The sequence below is a fragment of the Gobius niger genome, assembly GCF_951799975.1.
Source record: "Gobius niger genome assembly, chromosome: 19".
NCBI classification, from domain to species: Eukaryota; Metazoa; Chordata; class Actinopteri; order Gobiiformes; family Gobiidae; genus Gobius; species Gobius niger.
The window spans coordinates 18,271,428-18,298,348 of record NC_136870.1 but is presented as its reverse complement, the minus strand read 5'-3'; the positions used below and the strand labels follow the sequence as shown (position 1 = coordinate 18,298,348).

The 26,921-nt window shown below is 41.4% G+C and overlaps 1 protein-coding gene across 1 annotated transcript; it reads right to left on the bottom strand.

Annotated features, from left to right (window-relative positions):
* Positions 1–330: 330 nt before the first annotated feature.
* cox10 (cytochrome c oxidase assembly factor heme A:farnesyltransferase COX10) lies at positions 331–26,576 on the bottom strand. The gene is made up of 7 exons (XM_079577214.1): positions 26,458–26,576; positions 26,049–26,191; positions 24,908–25,253; positions 24,284–24,408; positions 5,315–5,385; positions 2,048–2,280; positions 331–1,320 (listed from the first exon to the last, which is right to left on the bottom strand). Exons 1-7 carry the CDS (start codon positions 26,486–26,488, stop codon positions 902–904), a joined length of 1,368 nt encoding a protein of 455 aa, XP_079433340.1. The 5' UTR covers positions 26,489–26,576; the 3' UTR covers positions 331–901.
* Between the last annotated feature and the right edge of the window lie 345 nt (positions 26,577–26,921).

The window sequence follows — 26,921 nt, the reverse complement described above, 5'->3', positions numbered from 1 at the left end:
CGGTCGTGGGACACTTTACGAGGTGGTCGGTCGGGCCCGGGTTACTCGGCCTTGGGACAAATCCCATGCTGCCCTATTATGGACGGAGTGGTGTATTGGGATGGGTCGCTTTGCTCTGAAACGTAACCGAATACCAAAACTAAGGAACAAACGGAAGAGAACTGGTGACTGATAAGACTATGCTCAATCTGTGAAAGAGGTCATTGGTGGATGTGGTGAAAACATGACAATACTCAGAATAAGGGAGTACAGTAGGAAATAAACAAAACACAATGACACAGGCAATGATATATTACATTTAATGAATCACTTTTGTCCTGTCTGAGGAGTTATTGATTTGGTAGAAGCAAACTGTTATGAATAAAACCAACATGTAAAGGCATAAAAAGACACATCAGTGCAAATGCTGCAAAGCGAAGTACAATGAGGCTTATTCAGAGTCCGGAATATTGAAAGAATTGAAAGAAGTGCTAGAAGGAGTGTAAAGTGTTGTAGCTGCTCCGTAAATAGATATTTATTCCTATTTTTATTGACTTTATACATCACACATTATCTCCACCTTCCTCTCCTGTTCTGCATTTGATAAAATGCAATACGGACAACGTTGCAACCAACACTTTACAGTGTAATTTAATCCTTTTTAGCACCGAAATCAGTGACCTCTATAAATAAATACAGAATAAACAGGACACATTGAAATGATTACAGCCTGTAATAATTCAGTGTGTTTTCTGTAATCAGCTGTTCGGGTCCACAACATTTGCAGCTCATTTCCTGAGCAGCTCTCAGCAACCGCTGGATTGAATTAAAATCACTGTTGTCTCATATGTCTGTCATGTGTTCCCCCCAAGAGTGAGCGGTGCCCTGGTGGTTGAACATGGTTCTTATGGATTCACTGGCTTCACACAGGGAGTGCAGCAGAGTCTGGAGAGGGGGCGTCCTGTTCACGGCGGGGCTTTTTACACGTGAGGGCGAGCAGCAGCAGCATGGGCAGGTGCCACAAGCTGCAGAAGAACAGCTTGCGCGCACTACTGCGGTCTCCTTTGCGGTAGAAGCGGAAGGCCAGGAAGCTGAGGTACAGGTTTATGGGGAGGGAGATGATGGGAAAAGTCCATGTGGTGACGTCGAGCACAGGCGCTAATGTGGACAGCCCGACGAGGCCCACGCTGTGTCGCAAAGCCACTCGTCGGCACATGGCCGGGTGGGTGACAGACATCATGCGGTAACCCCCTCTGGAGTAGTCCTCCCTCAGGTTCCAGCTGAGGGCGTTGAAGTGGGGGAACTGCCAGCTGAACAAGAAGGCACCCAGCAACAAAGCACCTAGAGTTCAAAGAGAGCAATGATTAAAGAATCAACTCTGTGTAATTACAGTTTCAGGGGCAGGCTTTTAACTTTTGATCAAGTGTGTGCAGGACTTTGAAGTGTTTTTCTATATTTTATGCAATAATAAAAAAGAAGAGCATGAAGTTACATTCCACTTTTTACTTAAAAGGCATAAAATACACTCTAAAAATAAATAATCCAAACACAAAAACACCCAGTTACTTATTTTCTTTGTACTTTCTAAAGCCTTTAAAAAGTGTAATTTGAGTCTTCCAGAAAATAATAGTTTGCATGTATTAGTGTGGCATTGTTTTGATAGGGTGCGACAAAGTCGTTTCTATATTTCATTGATGATGAGAGGGCCAGACCACTGTGCAGACCATTCTCCAGCACATCCCAAAGCTGCTCAATGGGGTTAAGGTTTGCAATTGATGTCCCTGAACCACTCTTCCACTATTTGAGCCCGTGCCATCAGGGAAGGTAAAAAAGTACATTTGGGAAAGAAAAAATGTGAATTCAGGGAATTACCTTGTCCGTCAGTTTAACCAGCTGACCTCTTTCCTTAAGCACATAACACTTATGAGCACGCCGAAATAATCCCATAGTAGCCTCGCACCTTTTTGCTTAGTTAAATCCAGGTGGCAACTTTCTTTTCTTCTTGGGGTTGGGTTTGGGCAGCGTATATAGATCTGCCCCCACTAATTGATCATTAGTAGAGACCTACCGGGCTCCAGTGCACCAGTGGCGGCGGTCCAGCCCATGATGGGGGGTAGTGCGCCCACGACCGCCCCCACCCAGGTGTTGGCGATGCTGAGGCGTTTGAGCGGCGTGTAGCAGCAGGTGTACAGGAAGATGTTGAGCGCCCCAAGAAAACCAGTCAACGGGTTCACAGCCAGAGTGAGCAAAGCGATGCCAGAAACTCCACAGGCCGCGGCAAAGGAGACGGCGTGGAGGGGGCTGCGGACGGAACAGACCGGAGGTGGTTAGTCAAAAGTTATATTCTCTTCCTTTATTTTTGAATAAATTGTAAAAAGTTCAAACCACATTCATTTGGGTAATGGAATTGTGACGTAACTAAACTCCCTTGAAAGTTTGGTGTGAAGTTGATTTTCTATTTCTGCTTTATAATCATTTTTATTTTCCATCCAACCATACAGATGTGGAAAATCAAGTTGCTGATAAGACTGCATGAATATTGCAAAGGTGTGGCTCAGGCTGGCCACAATAAAAGTCCACATTGAAATGTTTAGCTTAACACACAGCACAATGCCACAGATGTACGTTTTAATGCAGCAAAAACAAAAGTGTAGTTTCTTACTATTCTACCCTTATCTGAAAAAAAAAAAATGCTTTTGAAGGAGTTGAAATATTTGAACAAAAAATATCAAACAGGACCTGATAAAAATGTATTGTAAGTGTGTCATAAGTCAGTCGGCAGCACTTTGCAAACGTGAGCATGATAAAAGTGCAGTTGGATTGTGTACACAGACACAGGGGCCACACACTGACGGAGCGGGAGCGTGGCACGGTCTCAAAACGGGAGGCTTAGAGGCGGCTCATCTGATAAGAGTTTGTCGAGGATAAAAGTAGCCTTGCGAGATGAAGAGCATGTGCGCACGCCGCGAGATCAAAACTAGCCGAAGAAAACCGCCGAGGCGAATGCTTTTAGTCGGATGAGAACTTCCTCCTACTCCCCCCATTTAGCTCATCTTCTATTGAAAGCAGGGACGGCTTAGGTCTGGTTCAAATTCACCAGTAAACGCTCCCTAAATTAAAGAGGTTTGATTAAAATCTTGGCCAGAACGCAGGCATTTTCTTCAAAAAGCAAACAGCGCTTTTCCTCTGCTGGTAGCATTAATGTGATTAGCGGTGTTGTGTCTGTTTTATGTGGCTGAGGTTGGGGGTGTGCTAGCTGCCTGTCGAGAGGGGTCTTTTGGCGATGGGAGGCCAGGGTAGAGGACGCCATGTGGCCCGCGGAGCCTGGGATAAGTGGCCCGGCTTACGGAGCGGGCGGCCGCAGTTATAGCGTCAGGTGGCGAATGTCAACACACAGAGAAAACAGAGGCTTTGAAGAGACCGCATCCAAGGCCGGGCACTGGAGTCGCAGAGTAAATAAAACTCCTTCAAGTTTAAGTTTAATAGTGACCAGTATCATGGAGGGGAAATGATATCTGAGCTTTTATTTACAAAGGATTTAATGACAGGGCCGTACAGAGTGATAAGTGGTGAATAGCGAGGTGAGACACTTGGGGTCGATCTCAAGATGGACAAAGGCGGATTGAATGCCCGATCTATCAGAAAACGCTTTTCTGATCTTCTCGAGTCAATTGAGCTTTTGGAATAGAAGCAAAGAACTAATTTTCGAGTTCTATGTATGGCATTGGTTAAAACAATGGCGCACAATTGGTAATCTTAAAAAAATATGTTTTAAATTGTGAAGCCCTTCTCTATTAAATTCTTAATTCTATAGTGCAACCAAGCGTAGCATTTTTCATTTTCAGGGCTTGGACGTTTTCTCACAATATAACAAATGTATTACAAACGCTTACCCTGAATGAACTGAAAAAGAGTATGGCGTATTTTCCGGATATATGTCACTTGGACCAACCAAAAAATGCATAATGAAAAGGAAAAAAATACAATAAGTCGCTCCAGAGTACAAGTCGCACCAGCCTTGGCAACTACCTGGGTATGGAGGCGTAACTGCACCGTTGACAAGCCTCTCCCGGCATCACATTGTTCAAGCTCTCATTTGCGAACTCATTCTTCAAGCTGAGGCCATTTAGCTTTTAGCCCACGATTAGCTTATTTGTTTTCTTCATTGTAGTAAGAGCAACCTACGCTTTTCACCAGTCCTTCGCTCACTCCAACCTTTTTTCTGCTGCACGATTACCTTTTTTTTCCTTTTCTTTTTTTCAGTGGTACAGGAGTAGCAGATACTGGTACACAAGCCTAGAGCGCCCTCTAGTGGCTGTCAGTGTGAAAATAACGAACATGTGAAATAATATATTTTGATATTTAAGTCTCACCTGAGTATAAGTCGCACCCCCAGCCAAACTATGAAAAAAAGAGTGACTTATAGTCTTAAATACTATTGAAAACTGACTTGTACCGTAATAAACCATATATAAATCTGACATTTGGTGAAAAAGTTTTGTACGTAGATGTAGACCTACAGTGCTACCTTCTCATGTCCTGGAAGAATTCGAGACCACTGTAGTATGCTTTTCCACTTTCAGAGCAAACAACACCGCCTTCTATACGGTGGTATGGCATTCCCCCTGTTGTACAAATTAAGTATGGGACAATGCCTGAAAGCCGAGCTGAGGACCATCATGTGACATATACAAAGCCTCACGCTAAAAACAACACGGAGCGAGAGTAAAAGGTGTCCTTGTGATGGGTGTTTGACAACCCTCTACAGCGTCCCATCTGCCTGCCGTCGGACGCAAGAGTGAGAGGCAACACGGGACAGGCCCAGAGCCCGAGAGACTTTTAACTGTGTCTTGAATGGACCCAAACACGGGTCTTGTGAGAGTCGGGCTAAAAGCTGGAGAAGACGTTGTGTTTACAGAATATGTGAACAGCTCCACTCACCAGCTCAATAACATCACAGGACATTTTAAACACCGTGTCAGACATAAATTCCTCAAACTGGACGAGACCGCTCGTGTCCGAGACTCCAAGTATGGGAACACACTACTTGGGTCGAAAACGCCTTTGTTTAGAGTTTGTTTTATTAGGCCACACAAGCATTCGTCTCAATGGGCTTTCGGTATAAGCTCTTAGCATTCATAAATATTGACATTTTTATCTGCAGTGGAGGCTTTTGTTCCATCTAGATTTTAGTTGTACTCTACAGCCTGAATTAGGTTATTTGGAGTCCTGCATTAGCTCAGCAGCAAGCAATCTTTAAACAAGTAAATTCACAGTAAAATAGTACAGTAAGTATAAATAAACATCTACTGAGGTATAGCAAAAAAGCATGTACCTGATCTGTCCTATCACCAGGGGGCGGTTCTTGGTGCGGCTCATGTTGGAATCAAACGGTACTTCGAAGTACTGTGGAAAAGAAGAAAAAAGCAATTAATTTAGACTCAAAACCTCTTTATTTACTAGTTAAATACTTTGAACGGGAACAAGACTTGTCTCGAACGCAATGTACAGCAAAATATCTTTCTGAAGAAACACTGTATTCACCCCTTGAGGCTGGATTTTTAAGTTTAGTATGACTGGTTCTGGTTCACACTCGCACAGAACCATTTGACCGTTTAATCCTTTTTGAATTGTGAACAGTGCTGTGGATCCATAAGAAGACAATTTAGACATCTATTAGGGCCAAGTAAACAATCGAAAACATAATCTCATCTTTGGTCAATTTAAATTATCGTCATGGGGCTTGTAAATAGTCAAGTCTATAACCAATTTCGTGGCAGTGACAGCACCCAGGGGACAAGGAAGGATTTATTAGTGCTAAAAAATACTGGAATGAAAAGCTTTTCTTTAGCTGAGATAAAAGCTATGTTTTTAATCTCCTAACCCCCACCTGAACCGAGGACATTTTGTCTAGTTTGGCTTTACACAAATCTAAAAGGTTCTTGAAAAAAAAGTGCCAAAATAGCAATAGAAAGACGACAAAAATGTGACAAAAAAGCGACGAAAATGTCACAAAAATACGACAGAAAAGCTATGGAAAAAGTGATGAAAAAGCCACAAAAAAGAGCAACAAAAAGTGACAAAAGCAACAATAATACAACAAAAAAGAGTGACAAGTGCAACAAAAACATGACAAAAAAAGGCGACGAAACAAAGCTCTAAAAAAGCAACAAAAACATGTTAAAAAAAAACATAATAAAAACATGTAAAAAATGTGACAAAAACCTAGCGACAATCCGGATCACTTTGGTGGGTATTAGCTATTAAATTAAGCATTATGTTGCTCTCCAGTCGAGAAGCTTTTAGATTTAGGTAAAGCTGAACTGGAGAAAATGTGCTCAGTTAAGGCAGGGTGTTATGGGGTTAAAATGAAAAGAGGGGAAGCCTTTTTCTTTTGTGATTATTTGCTTTTTTGCCATATTGTACATCCTAAAGTAAGGTTGGTACTAAACTTTCATAAAACTTGTTATTTCACACCAAACCGAACTATATTTGACACAGAAGACATGCTCCTTTCAATGTCCAAAACCCTCTGCCTGGATTTAGAAAGTTCACACAATAAGCAGCACTCCGGTCGCATTTCTCTAAACATCTGGAGCAGCATGGTCGGGCTAAACCTCAGCGGTCGCACTTGTGAAGTGAACGGTCTGGAGGTTGAAGGTGGTGGAGGTGGCCAGGCCTGCTCTGCATACGACTCTGTGAAAAACTCCTTATCCTCCCGTTTTATGGTCCGCTGTGGAGGAGTGCGCTTCAAAGTGCTCCCATGAGATTGGCAATGTGTGACTAAAATACAAACACATGCGGCGCTAAAAGGCAGGAACTGGCTAAGCTACGTGTGTGTGTTGTGTGTGTGTGTTTGCGGCCGCCTTCTGTAAGAGTCTCTAATGATAAAAACAGTGCCCAGAATGTGTTACATCGAGATCCATCTTCTCTGAAATATGTCTCATAAAAATATCTAATAAGCAGATCTAAAATCCACTTTTCTCTCCCTAAACTTCCACTGTCTAAATTTACTGCAGATGTGTCATTGAAAGGCCAGAATATTATTAAAAATCCTTGGCAGAAAGTATTGAGTTTCGTATTCAAAAGCTCCACTTTACAGTAAATGGTCGAAATATGCAAGACGGATCGTGTCCAGACAAAAGCAAAACAAAACAAAAAGTATGTAATGATGATTTATCGTCTTCATTCATTATAATATATTAGACTTTTCATAATGGCGCTGGATATTTTAAATGAAGCCTTACATAAATATGGTGTAAAAAATTGTCTGATTTTATTCATCATCTTTTAAAAGCCCACATCTGGTTTTATCTAGACTTTTCCATAGCTAGGCTGAAAGTGACAAACTACAGAGGCCCCTGAGGATCAAAGTTCAAGTTACCCATGGGTTCACTAAAAACTTGGCAATCTTTCCAAGACATTTTTAACTATTTTTGAGGTATAGCTGACTCATTTAATTTCTTAGGAAACTACAGTATGTGAAGGAAATTTCAGATTCAGATTTTTAGAGAATACATAATAAGAACGATAACCCTAACATTACACGCAATGAACAAAACTGACCAAAAACAAATCCCACTTTACTCGGGCTCATGATCGACATTTGTTACTCAAATATTCTCAGGTTGATATCGCTGCTTTTATGGCAGGCCTGGGCTGACACACAGCTGTGTGCAGCACTGGGACCTCAAGGTTGAGCGAGGTGTTAATTCTATTTCCTGGGTCAGGAAATGCGTCAAAGGTCAGGGGCCGCAGGAGTTAAGAGAGCCACTTTGTAGCCGAGCCAGAGCAACAAGCTGCAGGCTCTCCGCCAAGCTCCGAGCAGCACCGCGCAAATAAAGAGTCCACTTAGTTCCCAATAACATCATCGATTGTAAAGCACTTGTTGTGAAAAGCTGCTTGTGCATTGTGACTCAACAGGGAGCGAGGACTTTGAGACCATTCTGTTTGGACAAGGCCGTGTGTGTGTCGGAGCTGACGTGAATATAACTGTTTGTTGTGTCAGTTTGTCCACTCGTGCTTTTGTTTGCGCCTCGGAGCTTGTTGAGCCACGGCAGTACATCTGGATCCCATCAGCCGCCCTTTCAGTTATTATATTTATTCCCTGCACATCCACCACGTGTTGCGGCGGTGGCATTAGAATAATTGGGCCGTTCGTGTTTATAGGTGCTCCGGAGCGTTGTCACGGCTAAGTGTCGAAACTGCAAATCAGCAAGTTGGAAATGGATGGCGTGACAGGGAATTATGCACGTTTACACCTACATTAGGTTGTCTGTAAGAGGTAATGGACTGCATTTGCTGATAATGGCTTTTAGAGCAGTAAAAACAGAACATAAAGGCGGGTACATATAGTTGTTATTTACCATAATGTAGAAGTGCCGGTGAAAATAGATGGAAATGTTCAATATTTTAATTCAAGGTCAACACTACAATGAAGACTATTCACATGTTTAGATTCCTAGCATAATATATAACAAAATAACTTGGTATGGGAATGGAACTGGCTTTCTGGTTGTGAGTGAACGAAGGTCACATCCTCTCTCGGTATATGAAAGTTCTCATGGAAAAGAGTCCAATCCAATATCCATTAATGCAACTGATTGATAACAGACTTCTGTACACTTGTTTATTGGGTGAATATTTCAGTGGGAAAACAAAGCCAACCGCTGATTCAAATCTGCTTCATAAATGCACAACAGGGTTCAGAAATCACTGCTTTGGATTCATACTCTAATTTAATCAAACGCTTGGAAGAACCCCATATTTTCTGTTGGGGTCCAGCTTGAGACATTTGTAGAGAGGCGTTCGGTGGGATTTAAAAAAAGGAAAACGGAAGTGGCTGCTGCTTTCAATTAGGGCCACAAACACATGTACTCGCTCACACAAAGCCCATAACTGTAGGAACAATTATCCGCCAGATGACGAGCAACGGAAAGCGGGACCAGAGTGAGGAGCGGAGGAGTGCGGCTGCCAAAGCTTCAGCAAAATCAAAGACACAACGCCAACCGCCAGGGCTCGATTGATAACAGGCCGCAGGGAGCCACTTCCTATTGTGGTCTACCGTGGGGCTGGGGGTTACAGCTTATGGAGACTCCGAACCCAGAGAATGAAGGCGTCAGCGGTTGTACAACTCAAAGCTTCAGAGATGAGATGAAGTTTGGCAGTTTAAATAGAAGGTTTGGACAGAGGGGATTAGTTCTACTGTTGGGGTAAATATTTGCAATGTTGACGAGTTTTCACTTGGAAGAAAAGCTTCATGCATGGTAGCAATGCTCAATGTCTGGACACAAGTGAAAAGCATGTTTACAAGAAGAAACAAAACCAATGACTGAAGAAAACAAAGTACAGAATCGTCAAATGTATGAGTTTTAATGGGTTTATTTTCTATTATGAAGACTTGGGATGCACAATATATTGCAAAAAATATCGAAACTCGTATTGCAAGAAGCTACAATGCTGTATATCGCAAAACCACAAGTCTTCCATCTGACTGAGACACATTTCTTTCTGCAATCTCAGCATAAAAAAAAACAAAAAAAATGCACGTAACTTATAAATGTTCAAAAGTTATGTTTTCATTTTCCAAATTAAGTTTTGGTTTGACACAATTATCTGAAAACAAAACAAAATGACTTGATTTGTTGTTAAAGGGGCACTATGCAACTTTTTAGGTGGAAAAAACCAATATTAATTAATATTTGCGCGCATTTGACCTTTTAAAGACTCTGTGGCATTATGGGCAGCTTTGCTGTCTCTCAGAGTGGCCTCTATGACGCTCTAGGATCATTTGTTTTAGGGGTTCGTACCAGAAACTGTCCAGAAACCTTAAAACAATTGATTCTGGAGCTTCATAAAGGCCACTGTGAGGGAAGGCAAAGGTGCCATGCTGCACCCAAAACGCCACTGAGTCACTTGAAGGTCAAATACACGTCAAGTCTTTTGTTTTTCACATAAAAAGTTACATAGTGCACCTTTAAAGTGAATGGAACATACAGTGTTTAAACAGTTTAATAAAATGTCACAATGACATCGCTCTTGCACACCCGCATTGTCATAATGTCTATTTTCATAAATAACTAGTACTTGTATTTGATGACTTTCTAAATAATCAACAACATCTATCGGAATGGGGTTCTCGAGTAAATAAAACACTCAAGGGGAATGCGAGACAAAAAAGTTATGAATCACTACTAGGGTGTTACTAACGCTTCATGTTGCGCTCCCTCCTGCCTTATTGACCATTTAGTTGATCAATGACCAACCAAAGTTAACCTCAATGTCAACGATCAAGATTGTCAACGTTACCTTTCTGAACTCTTGCTCTCCACTAAATCAAAGCGTCGGTTCAAAGCAGCGCTGCAGTGACGACTCCTCGTGTTTACTGGGGTTTCGAGACACGGGCCCAAACACAGACGCGGAGCACAAACAGCGCAGCAGCTGCATGGCCCGGCTTCAGAGGGAGCTCGGTCGGCGCTAAACAACATGTCTCTCCCTCCTCTGTCGGCGCGGGCCCAGGTGCGCCAGCTCAGCCAAAACAAAAGGCCCGACTCATCACCTGTCAGTGTCACCTGTTTGTACAGCGCTCGTAATAAAACGGCAAACGCGTCTGTGTGCGTTCGGGGGACGAGAAATGAAAGCAAACACGGGGAAACTTTGAACTAACGTGTGGCGTGATCTGATAAAAAAGATGTTCGCAAACTGTATCCTCTGAGGTCAATCCAGTTTCAAATCAAGGCGTGTTGGAGGCTTTGGAGTCGGAATGAAACAAATGCTACAATGTTTGGGAAGCATTCATGTTTCTTTCAATGTTTCCAAGAAAAATGTGCACTGCTGCATAGACAAGGTTTATCTTTCAAGGCACTTATCGTAGCTATGTGGCAAATGCTGCTGCTGTGGTGCTGTCCCAACGAACCTGTTTAACAATCTCAAAGTCTTCATTAAAGCATCAACACCGACTGATTCACGTGTCTGCAACAAAGCCTAAAGATTTTCTGAGGACGGAAATTATATGCTGCGTGCGATGAGTTAAAAGCTGTGGTGAGTGACAGACAGTATTCCTGCTCAGCTGTGTCAGTTTGAAATACCCTCTCAACACGGACGGGAAACAGGATGTATTTGACAAACAAGTGTTGAGGAGTTTTGCAAGAACACGTTATTTGCGCCTCGGGACAGTGTGTACCATGGTTTGTGTATTGTTGGCATTCACCAGAAAGTGACTCAACAGCAGAAGGTTCGTCCACGAAACGAAAGACTGGCGGTGTCATTATGTCTTTGAGCGAACAAGTTCATTAAGATACACCAAAATTGATTAAAACTGTCATTGTATACGGTTATTTCGCTTCCATTCTGAAGCACTTCAATAATCCGAACTCAGAAATCTCTCAAATACGCCTTGATCTCGACAGAAAGGGTCAGATTTCCTTTCAGAATTCTAATGTCTTTGAGAAGGGATTAGTGTGCAAAAGGATATGCAAAGAAAAGAAACACGAAGAGATCAGTGTAAAAAACTGTCCGAACTCGTGGAAATCATGCGAAACGGCTGTCCTCGCTGTTCTTGACGTTGTGCTCAAAAGCTTGGGGTTTGTTTTTTGGAGAAGCGTGTGTTGGGTTTAAGCTGCTGTGCTCCCCTCTCTCTTCTCAGAGGTGGATGCAGAGCTTTTGGACGGGGTTCAGCTGGCACGCCCCGGCCCTTGATTAATGCTGCGAGTGTGGGACAGTGAAGTGCTAAACTGTCCTCATGTTAATCAGCCAATTACCTCTGCCCCGCCGACAATCAGTCCCGTTGGCGGTGAGGACCTGGGACGACTTACTGCACCGTGAAAACATGACTAACATTCTGACGATGCTAAGAGAAAGAGAAAAAAAAAATCTGGAATAGGAGCAAGGGAAGGTTTATCAGCGTTAGTAGCACTGGCAAAAGTAAAAGCAGAGATTCGACTAAAAACACAGGAAAATACGAACCATGTGGAGAATGTCTTTCTGGAAGCGAGAGATATAAAAAATTGAAATGACAAAAAAAAAAAAATCGATTGAAGCTTCGCGGCCCCTTCATCAGCGAGTTAAAAAAAAAAAAGATCCTTGTTTTTGCTCCGCGGCTGAAGACGGATGAGCGGCGTGTATTCCTCAAGGGGAGTTCGTCTGCAGTGTTGGCAGTGGGGGGCTTTTGAAGAAGTGGCTGTTTTGAGGAGGCGCCATATTTGATCGCGCATATTCCAGCGCGTCTGTGCCACGCATTGTCACAGCGTATTACGTGCATCATCATTTATGCCGCTTTGTGCCTGTGCCATACTGCCTCCTAGTGAGAGGGAGGACACGAGTTACCCACCAAAACTCTTGATGACGGCTTTGAGGTTGGAAAAGGTTATTTTTGTAGAATAAAAACAGTGATATTTAACTTTCATCCCCCTATTGCAAAGGATTCACAGGGTTACGAGACATGGGTAGGATTCATCAATATGACAGCTTTCAATTTTGTATGTCACAACAGCGATATTTAACTACTTGGGTGACTTAGAAGTATATAAAAATACACTACATCAAGATTTGAGCGGAGGTTTTAAAGAAAAAAAAACACATTTGCACTTGCATTTGACATGTAATAACTTAAAATAAAATAGGTAACAAAAGGAAAGCATTAATTTCTGAGCCATAATGCCTGCCCTGCCCAGTTTAATCACAAAAGGGAGTGAAGCAGTGAGATTCAAGCCAAAACAAACAATGAGTTTGCAGTATTAGTAAGTCTTGCTTTGTATCACTGAGGCAATGGAAATTTGAAATACGGCATATGAAACAGCATGCATTCTTTCCTCTTTTGCTCCACTTCCAGTTATAATATAGACGAAGTTTTTGATATTTTTAAGACATAAATATGGCGAGAACCATAACCCATAATCCATAGACTGTGTGTGGTCATTTGCTTACAGAGAAATAAACAAACTTTTCCTCCATTGGCAGGCGTTTGCAAATATCTACGAGGGTGTGACCGGCGTGACATGTGCTCGACGGCTTTTCAACGGGCTGGCGGAGTTGAAAAAGATCTTTGACTGTGACTGTGTTTAGAGAATACAACGCAAGTGTTTAGAATTTTTCTGCCCAGCTGTGTCCGACCGCAGGGAAATAGGATTGGGGTTCGGGTTTGTATGACAAGCCTGTGGTCCAACAAACAGGCCATTGAAGCTCTTGGAAATACGCAGGGTGATAATTAGCAGTGATAATGAGTGGACAGGTATAAGGGCGCTCCGACATGACGGGAGGTGTCGGCACTTTGGTCCGTCTCTGTGTTTGTGGCGTCGACCCAGAGCTAACTGCACTTCTTCATCGGGACAGGCTCATTCATCAGGCCTTTCCAACCAAAATGAGGAGTTTGAGAGAAGACACGAAACATTGTCTGGGAGTATCCAAAGACTATCTACGTCCAAGGTCATAAAAAAAATGAAGTGCAGGATCCAAGAGATTATAATGTTAAGATGTAACTCGTACAAGACACATTTTTAAAAATTATTTTCACATTTCAAGGAGATTCATACCCTACATACTTGTGGCTTATGAACCCGTTATTTGGCACTTCAGCATTGATATATTATGTCTTTATCACTAATAATAATTTCTGTGTATGGACAGGGCTCTTGAGTGGAGAAACCTGTTCAAGCAGCAAAGGGGAATTTTCCATCTTGAATTGAATATATAAGCTTTCATTTTTTGCAGCATGATGACAAATTGATGGCACTGAGATGAATGCAGATTGAGTGCAAAAAGTGCTCAGAACAGATCCCAGTGGTGGTTATGGGCTTGGACAGTGGTACAGCTGGTAGAGCGGGTCACTCATGATCGGAAGGTTGGGGGTTGTGGGGTTCACCAGCTCCTGCAGGTGCACATTGTCGCTGTGTCCTAGGGCAAGACACTTCACCCGCCTTGCCTGCAGTGTCAGCGTACATTGGTGTATGAATGAGAGAGTGAAGAGGTTCCTTGAGCGCTTTGGGCCTAATGAAGGTAGAAAAGTGCTGAGACCAAAATGCTGAGGAGTCTTCCACGTCATATGTTCTGTCTATGTAAAAAAACAAATCCAGGAAATATACATTGAAGCACTTCAGCAGAAACAACCAAATCAAAACCACTGTGAATGAAACACAACATTAATCCAGGTAGGGTTTTGGTGAGTGAACATTATGGGCAAGTTGTTTGTTCTACATGATTCTAGTGTAGAAATACAGTATGATATCCACCAAGGAAGTAATGTTACTGATATTGGTCTCAGGAATTTCTTTCTTTCCTGGCAGTGCATCTCTGCCAGTAAACATATTTTCACTTTCGAGGATGTTGGTAGTAGCTCGCTGGCGGATTAGCCTAAAGTGCATTTTTGGTGGGTGTACTTCAACAAAGACCAAATTGAAGGCAATTAGTACCATTTACTACCAAACCACTATATCACAGAGGCACATTTCAACTGTTAAAGTGATTTTTTAGCAGCTTGTTCCAATCCAGCAAAGTTATCCATAGGCACTGGCAGTGACCACTTTCTTTTTTTGTATGCTTGTTTATCAATTCAAGTGGCTGCTAAAACGCATTCATCATATCAAGAAATTGAGATCCACTTCATGTTGCTGGACTAGAAAGTTGAGAAGCAGCAAGACGACTAAATAATTCAATAAGTAGTAGACACAAGCTCTCTTTGCTTTGCTGGAACAAATTGGAAGAGATGGAGGCAAGTTTGCTCTTTCACTGCTTTGACTGCACCCGCGAGAGCCACTGCTTCCACCACTCTCCGCAACCCATCATCTCGCAACATCATCTCAAGTGGAAAGTCGTCCTGTTGGCTTTTTGACAGGTTCCACCATGTGTCCCGCTAAAGAAACAGATATCCGGCCTGACAGCGCAGTACTCGGGATACTGAACCTGAAAATGGTAAGAGAGAAACCTTGGGGGGGGGACTCAAAAGTGTGGGAGACTGACAACCTCCGCTCACAGTACAGAGGATGGCTGTGTCGAAAAGCTAGAACTTTGAAGACTATGTTATTCGCACTGAAAATGGTTCCTTTCTATGAAACTAGTGAAAGACGAATATAGTGAAGACTGCTTTATAGACAGGTTCAATCATTTCAAAAACTTTGCAACTAGTAAAGTCAAATACAACCTTGGAACAGTACAAAAGTAGACGGGCTTGTGACGCTTTTTTATGTTCTTGACTAATTACTGTCTGTGCCAATCCTTTAAAAAAATCCAAGGATCTGACAAAAAGTTATGACAAGGCTAACAAAGTGAAAACGCAGACAGACAATGTTGAATGTCTTAGTCAATCATAATGACTGTCTCACAATTATGTGACTAACGATGACAGCAACTAAATTATCTTAATATGCTACAAGCTAAGAGCACTGTAATTTTGTGTTGCAATCTGGTAATTCTTTGTCAAAAGCCTCAACAACATCTCAAAATCTCAGGAAGTAGACTAGACATTATTGGGTATAAAAACAAAACAACAGACTGACATAAAACAAACTCCACCATGGAGAATTGTCAAAACATAATAAGTGTTTTATATTAAAAACACTTAAGGTTACATAATATCGTTAGCCACATAGCATAATTGCCTAACTCATTTTTGTTTTGATTTTGGAAAACATGTAAAAAGACGTTTTATAGGAAACACATTGTTTTTCTCTTATTGCCATTTTAACAATACAATATGACTTAGGCAGTTATGCTATGTGGCTAACGATATGTAACTTAAGGTTGCATATTATTACAGAGCAGATTCTTCTGAAGAGCATCTTGGGCCTAAATTGAAGAGCCAGGGCCAAAGGGACCAACACCCAAACTAATGGTTGTCTGAGAGGCAGGTGAGAGCCAGCAGGTGAACATTTTAGACTTCAAGGCCAATGCTAAGGCTTATTATTATCCAAATGTATGTGTAGAGTGACAGAAATGTAACGTTAGCATGGGAGTGGGCAATATGATTAAGAAAACCTGCATTTTTTTTTTTTTTTGCTGATCTTCCATTTGGTAGCTTAGTATTGCCTTTATTGAGTAACATTCTTTTTACAAGAGCTGGCATTTCACAGACATTGGTTCGATGTACCCGTCTCTCATGCAGAGCGTGACGGAGCCAAACCAATAGGTAAGGTTTTTTGAGATGAGGACGCTGGCGTGTTTATGAGCTTAAACATGAAGCTGCATTGAACAAGAAACAGTGAAGCACAATATGATCTCTCAAATTGACAGCTTTTCATGAATGTACAGGTTTCCGGAGACTCAAAAGAAGATTTTCAAAGGGTTAGATTCAACTTCATAGTGACATTTTGACAGTTACAGCAACAGTATGATTCTCCAAAAAAACATTAATATTAAATTTGATAGACGCGTTTGAAATGCTAGAGATCCAAGTCATGTAATTGGGAGTCTGACACCTATAATAACAACATTTTACCCCAAACTAAATTACCAAGGACTGAGCAGGTTGGGAGGGGCTCCGCCTGCCATTAGTCTGGTCACCTTTAGAGGCAGACAGCTCTATTGTGGCAAGGGATTTGCCCAAACATGCTGCAGCATCGAGCTCTGGCACACTTCGCGTGTGAGGAGAAGTGTGTGCCTTAAGTATTAGCTGCACAAAGATGACAACATGTTGTGGGGCGCGTCAATGAGAAGTCACGCTTTCTGCCTCTTTTGAAGTGTTTGGGTAAGGCTTACTACAGGCTCACATCAAAAGGACATGTCTGGGGAAGAGCCATAGGTAACGAAAATTTCAACTAATGAACACACAAGAAAATACATTCGCAATTGTGCCATGTCTTCTGCATAACACTATACTCTTAAAGCTATATTTTGCTTGCTAAATATAAAATACATTTGTGAGCAACTGGTGTGGTGCCAATTGGATCTGCTCTCTGTTCCCCTTTGGCTTTTATCTGCGGGGCATCTGAAACGTGGCTTTACCCTGTAGCCTTTATCACAGCAAACATCTGCCTCTGTTGTGATGCAGCAAAAGAGCCCATTTGCTCAGAGTGAAACAGACACAAAGACAAAAGGGCCAGGAAGAAATTAACTATTTAAGAGCACGGTCTTGTTAAATATTCATTCAAATCCAGCACAGAATGAGAGGTGCCCATCAAGCTTTTCTTTTCAAGGCAATTAAAGGGGATTTGCATCGTTCTCTCTGCTCGGAGCTTGATGAGGCCTATCAAAATAAAAAATTTAAGCTGTCAATGCCAAAGATCGCCTTGACGTTTTGTTTTAACTAAGCTCCTGGAAAACAAGCTCTTTAGAATAAGTAATGACAGCTCGGAGCTACGGCGCTAAGCTGATCTTCTGATGCGATTGACCCTCCGGCCCAAAACAAGATCCAGAGACAAGTCAATTATGCAGCCACTGGAACGGATATGGCAAGGAATAACACAAGGACTGGATCTATCCTGTGGTTTTGAAGGAAGCGACGAGGAATGGACATTGGACTTGGACAAAGAAGTATATTCTACATCAAGTAAAACAAAATGCAGTGATTCATAAATTAAATAAACAATTTATGATAGCAGTACTTAATCTCTATTATTGTGACGGGACAAAAAAAAAATTGGTGAAATGCAAAAAGTAGTGCCAAAACCAGCCCATTTGAATACATCCACAGTTTCTTTTTGATTGCTAAAAAAATATCTTTATATAATGTTTTCAAGGTTGTTACATCAAAGTGTATATGAGCATTGTATGGAAGCATGATGAAAGGTCCACAATAGCATTGATAGCCATGTCCTCATGTTGAAGGTATTTGGAAGCGTTTGAAACCGTATCTTCTGTCAGTGCCTCTCGGTGTGGAAGCATTTCATCATCTTTGATCAGGGTTTAAAATGAACCGGCCTGGGCTTTAGTTACAACTAATGGTCCTCCCAAGAGGTCCCCTCAAAACTTCACATGGGGCAACCCTGTAGGGGCAACCTTGAGAAATGAGGCCTGGCGAATCAGCACCAAAGTCTGGGTAAAGAAGAGTCTCTGGTGCGCTGACCGGCCGACATTAACATTGTCAATCTGATGAAATAACAAGCAATTAATGTATAACTGAAGGTTGTTAGTTTCTTCATAGTTTTAACCCCATTTTTCATAAAAATCAGAAAACGTATATGGTCCTTTATATCATTGCCTTTGTGATAAAACTATGTCAAATAGTTTAACGCGTAAACAGGTAGCAACCTCCTTCTCTCTTGGTACAGCTGAATTTTTTGCCTTTTTCTGTGAACTGCATTTGTGGTTTTTGTGTTCCACATTGTTTTACTGGATACTTTTGTACGTCTTTTGCTGATTATGGGGTGGATGTTTTTACTGCAAAGAGTCCATAATGTTTCTGAAGAAAGCAGCTTTTTGTTACTTCTTCTGAAACACTGAAGAGTCTCCCCCACACCTGCAGTGCAGTGGAGGCTTCACATGAGGAGCTACAGGAAACAAAAAAAGGGACAAACGTGGAGGTACACGGGCGAGACTCACAGCTAAGCACACGTCTTTTGTTGTTCTGGCTAATGGAATAAACGAAATGGAGTATTTTGTTGTACACTGTACAATAACAAATAAAACCCTTCCTTCCTTCCTTCCTTCCTTCCTTCCTTCCTTCCTTCCTTCCTTCCTTCCTTCCTTCCTTCCTTCCTTCCTTCCTTCCTTCCTTCCTTCCTTCCTTCCTTCCTTCCTTCCTTCCTTCCTTCCTTCCTTCCTTCCTTCCTTCCTTCCTTCCTTCCTTCCTTCCTTCCTTCAATATCAACTGTGTCGATAAAAACGACTTTCCTATCATAACCCGCCCACTTTTGCCTCTTTTTGCCACTTTCGGCTTTTCCATTGTATTGACACTTCCAGTAGAGCGCAAAGCCCGTTCATTTAAACTGAGAACGAGGGAAAAATATGACATTAAGTAGATGGATTTGTGCAAAACATCCAATGGTCACTTGCACCAACAAGTCAGCACGGCACCGTTTCTCTGCGCCGCCTGATATCGGCTTTGCTTTTGTGTAGTAACTGATTTTATCTGGACTTCTCAATCCCTATGTTACCTGCGAAAAGGGCGGGCACAATTCATGGAATAAGGTGAATGGTTAAATCGATTAAGCCCATTATGACTGAATTGATTAACTTATTACATATGAACACCCCTCATTGAGTAACTTTGGGTCTAAAAAGCATTAGAATAATTTCAAGGAATGCTTTGCCTAATATTCTTGTTGAGATAATTTCATGTTAAAAAGGAGAAATGTCTCCAGTGTCAGGCATTTTCCATGCTGAATATCTGAAATATTTAGAGCCTCTTAAAAGGACATTTCCAAAATAGCGCATAAGGTGATTGACAAATATTTATTCCAATGGTATTTAAAGAAGACCAAGTGCCACATCGAATTATCTGTTTGACATAAAGATGAAGGAAATGGGACTAAAAATACAACATCACTTGGACGTATTCAAATTACGCAGCCCCAAAGAATACAGTATACAAGAATACACTGCCTAAAACGGGAATATATTTTTAACCACGTCTTGGCAATGGGGACGAATGCTAATGACTGACAGCCTGCGGTAAACCTTAAGGCTGCATACAATTGTAAATAATACATCCCTATGCAGGACGGGAGCAGCGCATGGGACGGGTGAAAGGGTGAGGGGCTGGCAGGGGTCCTTAGATCTGTGCCACTTTCACAACAGCTCACCGCAGGATGCAAAGGGAAACTGACCGTCACAGTTACGCACCCAGGAATTCCCCAAAACAAACATTCGCTTTGGACATGTGACTTCAACCAGACACGATTTAGGCTTGTTATGACGGCTGGGACCCCCGGGCTTCTCAAAGGTCTCAGAGGGTCCCGCTTCAACTCCCGACTGAAACAATTATCCAATTAGTAAGAAAAGGACCGGCTGAGGCACCTGTGTGGGCTCTGGGAATTCAAGACACAAACGGATTTTTAAATATAATATAAGAATTGTGCCGCAGGAATTGTGTTGTGACTTAAGTGAAATTAGTGGAGGATCTGTGGCCCAAGATTCGTTTTGATTAAAAGAAATGCCAGTGGTTTAGGTTACAATTTAATCAAAACAAAACACGTAAAGCTTTTGTCCAATGCGCAAGATGGGAAACAATGCAAGCACCAATCAGAGGTCAACCGATATGGATTTTCTAAGGCCGATGCCGATTTTTTGGGATGTTAATTGACCGGTGCCGATATGCTTGGCCAATATTTTTGACCTATATTTTTGGACGATTTTTCCAAATGTCTCGTCTATAATCCTGTAAAAACACAAATATTTGGCCACTCCAGCAGTATTTTATGTTATTACTTAAGGTGATTCAATCAAAGTTTCTGTCCCAGCTTTGATTAGTTGCCATTAGCATTACTATATTAGCATTAGCCGCCGCATTTTGCCCTGCGATCAAAAATACAATTGTGGAGGCTAAAACTAATTCTCCAGGTTCTGTGCTTCAAAAAAAGACATACATCATGTCCATATTGATTAATGTTTAGTGAAACTTAAAAATGTATTCAACAAACTTGTGGCTAACCAATTTCCATTGCGATGTTTCTCTGTTCCCCTGAGGCCTATGAGGACTCGTTTTAAAGCCGTGACTTTGCTCTTTCCAATGCAAAGGCAAAGGGAAGTCTATATCACTTTTGGTCCCGGAGATATCAGGAGATAGCAGCGACTGATTCGAGTACCGATATTTTACGTTTTAAAACATAGGGACAGTATGTGTGATTTGACTGGGTAGGATTTCCAACAGGCCGTGAGCCCCCGCAGGCACTAACAGGAATGACAAATTATAAATCAGTAAAACTTTCACTTTCAGCTAATGGCATGCAAGCACATCGATGGCTCAGAATGGGTAGGTTGATGGATAATGAGTTCTTATAAATGTTAAGGGCAGTTTCTGTTCCCCCCGATGCAAAAATCTGTGTGCACATCAGCAGTAGAAGAGGAAACGGCAAAAGTGAACAGGATTATTCAAATCTATGTGAATAATATTTACTACTAACTACAGGTGTCTTTTTGACAAAGGAATAATGCTGCAAAAATGATTAGACGCTCCAAGTGTATTTTGTGTGATACGTCTCTTTTTAAAAGCAGAAGCCACAATACTCTCACACCACTCCCAAGAAGAAAAAAAAAGAGGCTTGGCAGGTCTCTAAATTCAAAAGATTAATTCCAATAATCCATGTGAATCAAAATCCTACTACTTAAGGTACTAACAAAGAAAGCTGTCAACAAAAAGTCTTAATGACTCACAGCAAACTGGTACTTTTCAAAATTAGAAAATTGGAACAATTAGATTTTTGGACGACGCCCTAAGTATGGTGAACATTGATTTTTTTATGCCATCTTTGATATTCACAGCTCAGTTTCTAAAGAGTGTTATGATTGAATTACTCTATTTCTAAACGACCACTGTTTCAAAACAAGTCGTGCTCATCGTGCATTTTAGAGCCACATAAACACTAAATTGCAAAGGTGTCTGGCAAAAATGACAGAAGATGTGTCCACAAAACTATAATTGCTGCAGCGTAAAAGCCACTTGCTCCAAAGCTTCAATAATTACATCCTTCAGCGTAGGAGATGACTGCACCATCACAGACATGACAGCATCAGTTGTGCGAGTGACTGCAGTGAGACACTGGAGACATGCCTTTGTTACGTGACTCTGGGTGCTTTACTCCTCTGCGTCAGTTTCCTTAACGCTGAAAAGAAAACAACCACAACTTTTTCTGTTTGGCCTGAAGGTACTTCCCAATGGGACAAAGAGCAGCCTTGGCTTACAGTGACAGCTCTGCCAAAGGTCTGGCAGCTACTTCTAAATGCTAAAGCATATTTCGCCCCTTTGGGCATTCTGTGTGTGGTAATACAGAATTCAGTACTCTTGAGGTGGGTAGAATAGCCGAAATATTTACACAAGAGTGATTTAAGCAGAAGTACAAAGTGTAGGTGACGGTCTTAAAAGCTTTGTCCACGATGGAAAACTTATGCATGAGTGAAAGTTGAAAAGTTATAGGATTATACAAGGGAGGAGCAAAACAAAGTCAATTCAAACAGGGACATGACATGCACATTTTTATTTTCTTGTCAAGATTTTTCTTTAAAGTCATTACGCTTTGATCACAATTAGCCGCAGTAGTAAGGACTGTAATCTGCAGATGAAACACAAAGCATTGGCAGCACATGAGAGCGGGACACGATGCGTTGCTGCACCGCGTGTCGTGGGTTTTGAAAGACAAACACAAAACAATTAGATCAGTTCTGCCGTGCAGGTGAACAGGGCGGGCCTCAGAGAGAATCTACGGCGTGTCAAAACACTGTGACAGACGATTACACACATGACGTCCCTGCTGCTGCGGTGGCTATAATTACACACAGACAAAAACACAAGTACTTATACACTACATATAACTTAGGTCACAAACATGACAAGCCGTGGGAATGTACCTTTACCAGAGCAAACCAACTTAATACTTCCCAGAGTTAAGCCAGCAAGTTGTGCAATATTAAACTCTGTTCTTTCTGTTCAAAATGAGAAAGTGATATTTTCCTGCGGTATTATTCATCAATAAAAAAACGTAATGAAATAAATGCTTCTATTTTATTTAAAAGGTGAACGTTTATTCCGCATGGCTTTAACATACTGTTTATTGATTAAATCAGAAAAAAGGAAGCTGGCAGAAATACCTCCCCGTAAAAGAGGACAACATAATATGAACATTTGTCATTTTGAGGTGAACTTCATAGGTAGCACCTTGAAAATGACCCAAGACACAAAAGACCTAAGACAAAAAGGAAGTGCCAGAGGGAGTGAAGATTTTTCAACAAATACCAAAAACACTGCCTCGTCTTTGTCCTGAGGCTGAGTAATAGTCCAAAATGAAGACTGGCAGGTCCAGCACCAGGACGGGCCCACACATAGAGGGACACCCGCGCTGCAGACGGGACACCGGCCTCTTACATCATTCAACACCATAATTGACAGTGGCTTGGTCCGGGACAGACATTTTTCAAATACCTGAGGGCTATTTACACACCTGCTCAGTGAAAGGAGGGGGCACCGGCTCGGGACGGGCCACAATCAGACCAATTACGGCACAAGAGATGCACTGATTGACTGTTCAAGCGCGACAACGTCAACAAAGTTAGACATGTTTGTTTAAAGCAGAGGTGTCGAAGTCAAACAAGGCTTATACAAAATAGAGACTGAGAATTGAACTTTGTTTTTTAGAGTTGACATGTAGCAATAACAATGAAGATCTATGTTCGATGTGCAAAAAAGCCTTGCTTTTACTGGTGGTCTAGGATTTTTTGCAACAGAATTGAAATCACTCTTGAAATCTCAATTAGCAAAGAGCAAAAGCAGTTCATTTATGCGATGTTTTCAAAAAACAACAAAATATTTGGTGTCCATAGGGTCTTATTGTGTACAAACCATGTACTTTAAAGATCTATAAAGGCACTTGATTAATTGAAAGAAACAGTGCAATAAGAGCCACAATACATTGCAGCAATTAATAATACAAAAAAAAACAGCAGGTCAAAAGCCCCAGAGGGATTGAGGTTTTTGCACTAGACCAATGTAGCATCAGAATAACCTGCTGAGAAACCTGACCATAAATACATCCACACATTTATAGACCCTATTTGAGATTAGGCACTAGTGACCTCATCAACATCATTGTATTTTCTATGAAGTGGCCAGTAACTCCAAAGAGGGCACTCGTTCTGCGGAACAATCTAGATAAACTTGGGACTAAAAAAGAGGGAGTGTGGGTGGCCCTCGGGGTGAAGAACCGGCAGTGTAATCAGGAGGGCTGCATAATTACAGGCCACTAACACGACGACGCAGAGTTCAATTTGGGGTTGAAAGTGAGGGCAGCCATTACGCTAATATTCATATCTCTCGGAGAGAATTCCTTAGTGCAACGTCAACGCTAAACTAATAGAGAAGACCCACTTATGTCAGGCATTTCAAGCGTGCAACCACTCTGTCTCTTCTTTGTTAGCAGTTGCAAAGAAAGCTTTCCACGAGGCATAATAATAGCATAGTACAGTCTTTCGATGCATATTTGAAATACGTAGCCAGAAAGGTATGTGAGAGACGTTTAAAAGGCGGCTGCGACCTTTGTGAAACTCGAGTGGAAATAGAAAGGTGCATGCAAGAAGGATAATGCCAAACTGCGGTTCCTACAGGAGTTCAAAGAATATGTAATTACGTGTTTGTTTATTTGTTTGGTAAAATAACAAGGCTTTTGTTAGTGTCACTGGTTAGCCTTTACATGATTCAATTGAAGAGCAGAACAACAAAATAACTGACCTGGTTTATGGAGTTGGCAGTGCATGAGGAGAGGCCAGTTCCCAGAGATGAGACAAAAAAGATGAGTGGGTCAAAGGGGACTGGAGCCATGGCGTATCCGGCTGCTGTTGTCATTACCACCAAGGCTAGATGAAGTCAATAACAACAAAACCATATATGTTAAACACGAAAATAACTGAAAACACAATTACACACATATTGCTGGGTTGCGGGTTCTGGTATAGGATGATGTCATCGGACCCAACGGGGGGCAGGAGCCATTTTTTTTCCTATTAACAGCATTACACTTTCACAAGTCGTAGCTAAAAAGAAAATATATGAATTTAAAAATTGATCATTAATATCAGTCACTGGGTCCATGATCTCTCTGTACAAGACCAAAAATTGTCCTAAAAAAAATATGTTTTTTCCTCTATGTAATAGTATAGGCCTTTAGAATGCTGTGATGTCACCTGCAACCCAGCAATACACTAATAACATACTTATTTGTTGTATTATGTGCTACTTTTCATATTTTAGTGCATTATTCTACAGTATAAAAACAATGCAGGATTTCTAATATTAAATTGAAACAGTTTGAGAAGATTTAGTGTATGCATGGAGTATAAACAGGTTGCACTCTACCTGTGAGCTTTATTTTGGACAGTCTTGCATACACATCTGGCAGATCACTCAGTTGCACTTTTAACTGTTTCCACTGTCTATCCAGCCGCGCCTCTTTAGACAGATTGGTCTCCGCTTGGATGTGGGGATACTCCTCATCTAGTGCAACCGCATCACTGGTTGAAGCGTCCGAAGATGCAACTTCAAATTTCGTATCAGCGGTGACATCCTCCTTCTCTTGGTCTATCGAGCGGACCCTCTGCACCTGGCGCTCCAGCGTGTCCTCAGCCTCCTCAAGGACAGTCACCACCGGCACCTGTTTGGGGGAGGCTCTCTGGTGCAGTCCACTTCTGTTCTTTGTGACATACTGACACAATAAAAGGGAAAAGCGGTGGAATATCAGTCGGTATGATATGCTGTTAAAAAAAAATTCTGGGATTAAAAAGATCACTGTTTTTTGTTGTGTTATTGATGCTGTTTCAGCGTGTATACATCTTTAAGATTTGGGTATTTATAAACTGGAGAATTTGTCTGGGCTCACTCTATACATTAGGACATTGCTTGAACATGTAGGGGGAGGAAAATACATAATTTTAACATTTTTAAACTCTGTATAGTCCCTTTATCTTAAAAAAATGTGTCCAACTATGACATATTTATCCTCCAAACACAGTGCATGTTCAATGAGGGGATCGTCGTGTTGTCACGTCCGAGGCACTGATGGGCAACATAAATGTATTAAATAGATATTAATAGTTATACGGTGGGTCAAAGCATTATTCACAAACAGAGCATTGCATCTGTGAAAAGATCGGTGCTGTACAAGATCTGTGATTTCAATAAACAGCTCTTCAAGCTCAGGAAAATAAGGACAATAATAATATGTTTGCCCACCACCAGTCACCAAAACATCCGGTGAAAATCGCGGAAATAAACAACAACAGTCAGCGATCCTCCCTATACACAAATCACTGTGTACTGAATATTATGCACAAAAAACAACATTAGAACGAACACATTACAGCAATAACAAAAGGTAATGTTAATCCAAACATACACGCATCACTATGTAAGCCTAATTTTAGGCAAGGGCAAATATCAGGTGACACAGAAAAAGCAACAGCTGGCGCAGAGGGCACATCAGGACAATGTGCTGGGTTACCTGTCGTTTGAGAAAGTTGAGGTGCTGGTACGTTAGCCAGTTTGTAGGGTCTCTTCTGTAAAGTTTGATGATAGTCCGAGTACTGTGGTGGCATCGAGGAACATTTTGAAGGAGTTTCTGCTTCAAACTAGCACCAATCAAACCTGCAGCAACACAACACATCAAACTATCAGATCTATTGCCTCGAAAGGACTCGCAAATCGGCAGCCTATTCATAAGATGTATTTTGATATGTGCTTTCAATGTTACTTTGCTTGTTAGGTGACCCCCTACATAACATACAGCTAGTAAAGCTAAGCTAACTAGCATTGTTGTTAGCATCTCTTGGGGTTTTAGTCCAACGCAAACAGAGATGGCACTCTGGTTTGTCGATAGTGTAAAACGGGTGTCGGGTATTGGACCGGTTTACCTGACAAGCGACAACATGGTGATGTATACATAGTCTTGAAGCAGATAACCGGCGCCGGTCTCTACAATCTCTACCCTTCACATGTAGCGAGCCGCCATTTTGACCTCCTTGTGCAACACATATTTACTTCCGGGTGCAAATGTAGACGTCTTCATTTCCGTGCCCGCCCAGAAACTCAAAATAAATAAAAGTTTAAGAAAATAAGCTCCCATAAACTACCACAGACATGCACGTGATGTATATAAACCTTTGAATTCAACTCAATATTTTGTATTATTTATTTGCCCATTGTTGAGCAAAAATAGGCTGTAGGCAATTTAAAAAAAACAACAACAAAAACTGCCAATGACTATAATAATTCTTGAGATTAAAAAATATGTAAATAGCTATCTATGTAAATATCTCAATATTAAATTAAAGTAAATTAAACAGAGTTTTCCAAAAATATCTTTTTATCTTCTGTG

What these genes read in the sequence shown, in the direction of transcription:
- cox10 (XM_079577214.1), bottom strand. Translation starts at nt 26,488, where the DNA reads ATGTATACATCACCATGTTGTCGCTTGTCAG. An exon ending in GTCCAAAATAAAGCTCACAG is followed by an intron (nt 24,409 to 24,907) that starts GTAGAGTGCAAC and finishes GACTTCATCTAG; the next exon opens with CCTTGGTGGTAATGACAACA. An exon ending in CACTGGTGCACTGGAGCCCG is followed by an intron (nt 1,321 to 2,047) that starts GTAGGTCTCTAC and finishes TTTGAACTCTAG; the next exon opens with GTGCTTTGTTGCTGGGTGCC.